The 2,664-nt window shown below is 34.7% G+C and overlaps 1 protein-coding gene across 1 annotated transcript; it reads left to right on the top strand.

The window, feature by feature from the left end:
• Positions 1-300: 300 nt before the first annotated feature.
• SMIM31 (small integral membrane protein 31) lies at positions 301-1,491 on the top strand. The gene is made up of 2 exons (XM_049770856.1): positions 301-415; positions 1,475-1,491. Exons 1-2 carry the CDS (start codon positions 301-303, stop codon positions 1,489-1,491), a joined length of 132 nt encoding a protein of 43 aa, XP_049626813.1.
• The last annotated feature ends 1,173 nt before the right edge of the window (positions 1,492-2,664 follow it).

Genomic DNA, 2,664 nt, shown 5'->3' with positions numbered 1-2,664 from the left:
CTGTAGTATGAATAACTTTGAAAATCAGAATGCCTTAATGGGAAAAATATATAAATACATAAAATTGGCATGGAGATGTGGTTCAATTATAGAGTATATTGCTTATAAATGTGAGGCTCTGGGTTCTATTCCCGTACTGCCAGAAGCATACAATAATATTAAATGTTTAAGTCTCTGACATAAAAATTAAGTGTGCACAATTCATTTCTATTGATACAGGAAAATGTGCAAACCTTTTTCCAAATATTTCCTAAGCCAGTGTTTGCTTCCTATTGCAGGTGAAGAAGCGTGTAGAGATTGATGGAGCTTCCATTCAGCAACCTGGAACTGGCATTCATTTTATTGGCTTTTGTTATCTTTACCTTATTTACTCTGGCTTCCCTTATTTATACTAAACCGGATGAAAGAAATGAAGGTAAAAAAAAAATAGAGCTGCTCACAATTAATTTCTGTCTTCTTGCTCCCCACAATTATGTGTCTATAGGGTTTGTTTTGGTTTGTTTTCCATTACCTATGTTAAGATGTTTCTGTATCTACTTTCTGTCAATTAGACATAGAACATAAGCATGTGCAATTACTCATGGGTTCTTGTCAAAGTCCATACATTAGGAAAATATGTAAATATATTTCTACATATGTAAATATATAATATATAAATAGTAAATATATTTATTGGTTTGGGGCAACATCCAGCAGCACTCAGGAGTTACTCCTAGCTCTACGCTCAGGAATCGCTCCTGGCAGGTATGGGGGATCATATGGGATGCCAGGATTCAAGCCACTGTTCGTCCTGGGTTGGCTGTGTGCAAGGCAAACGCCCTACTGCTGCTGTGCTATCTCTCCTGCCCCCTATACTATATTTTAAAACCTAAGACTGCATGCTTACTAGTTGCCAATAATAACATAAACAACAGAAGTATGTTATTTCAATTGTGTGTTTGATATTTCATTATAATTAATGATCCTACAAGTTTTATACAAAATTCTTTATAACTAAAAACTTTTGTGGCCAAAATGATAAATACATAATATATATTACATATACGGAATATGTATATATATGTATATACATATGAATATATATACACATATATATATGAAATGAGAGAGATAGTTCTGAGAGTAAGGCCCTTGCTTGTATTCAGTCAACCTAGCATCAATGCTTGGTACTTTATATGGTATCCTGAGCACCACCAGGAGTGTTTCCTGAGCACTAGAGCTATGATAATCCCTGAACACTGTTGGATGTACCCCCCCAACAAAACAAAATCTTATATATATATATACACATATATATGTATATATGTGTAAAATTAAATCTATATATTCATACCAAAGAAATTATATATGTTTGTAGAGAATAAGATAAAATCATAAAGAGAAAATTATGTTTCAAAGAATGTCCCTCCATCAATTCTTGGGCAGGGAAAAATTTTTTCTTTTTGAAACAAAATATTATTCTCTTGTCTTATAGACTTACAACACTTATAAAAGTAGAAAAGAAAAAGCCACAAGTAAGTCCACATTCCAATTCCTGCTGACATGCAGATTGTGAAATGTAATTGAGGTCCATAAATTCTTTTCTTACTCTACTTTGTGTTAGTTTAAAATGAATTTGGCGGAAAGAGTAAAACCAAAATAGCAGTCACTTTAACTAGATAATAATGTAGTTCTCACACATGTTAGGGAGACTGGAAGGAGTAAATTTAGAGCTGACACAGCACTTCGTGGTGTCCTGCCTCAAGCTCTTTCCACCTTGACGCTCTGCCATCTTCAGCATACTGTTCCCAGAAATCCAGGGGCTAATTCAGATTTATATGTGGCAGTCAACAAAAAGAAAGGAGTGCACCTTTTTCCTTTAAAAGTGTTTCCAGAATTTAAATATATAATTTTCCTTTTGTCATACCCAAAGGAAAAGCAGGTAATGTGATTTTTATTTTGAAAGGCAAGTACATGGCTTAAAGTCTTAAATTCATAATCCTAAAACAACTAATGCTACAACCAGTAATGTGTGGCTGATACATGGGCTTTTAATCATGAAGTTATTGTAGGATTGAGAGTCATAAAATTGAGGAATATTTTAACCAGTTAGGAATGTAAGTAGAGCACCTAAACTTTTGATTCTTTTTTTTAACTATTGATTCTTTTTTTTTTAGAAATAAAAAATATATATTTGCTCACATATGTATAGTAAAAAATGATTGTAAGTAAAATGAAATAAAAAAATAAAGAGCTAGTGTTATACAGGTCTTATACTTATGATGGAAGTAAATGTTTCCCCATTGCCTTTTGAGATTTTCTTGTGAGGTGTGGGTTCCCAGGCACCTTTTCATCGCACACCCTGCCTTCCTGAGATTGGTAAAAAATTTGAGGGGAGGTCTTGTGTAAAGTTCTTGCAATGGGAGTCCTTTTAGGGCTAAGTCTGGTATCCAGCAAGAGTCCACGATAGAATAAGTTAGTAGGGAGAGTCACACAGCATGAGTCAGTTAGGGGTGTTGTTTGTCTTTTCCTGCCGGGGGCGAGGTGTGGGTTTGAGTGGATGTCCCTTCAATCGGGTGCTGGGTACTGTTTCGTTGGGGTAGGAGGTCAGTCTTGATGCCTAATAGATTAAAAACTGAGGGTGAAGAGTTTTAATAAATTGGAAAATCTGGATGGGATTGAGGG

The sequence above is a fragment of the Suncus etruscus genome, chromosome 3 (assembly GCF_024139225.1).
Source record: "Suncus etruscus isolate mSunEtr1 chromosome 3, mSunEtr1.pri.cur, whole genome shotgun sequence".
NCBI lineage: Eukaryota > Metazoa > Chordata > Mammalia > Eulipotyphla > Soricidae > Suncus > Suncus etruscus.
The sequence above is the reverse complement of the archived record's forward strand: the minus strand, read 5'-3'. Positions and strand labels throughout refer to the sequence as shown.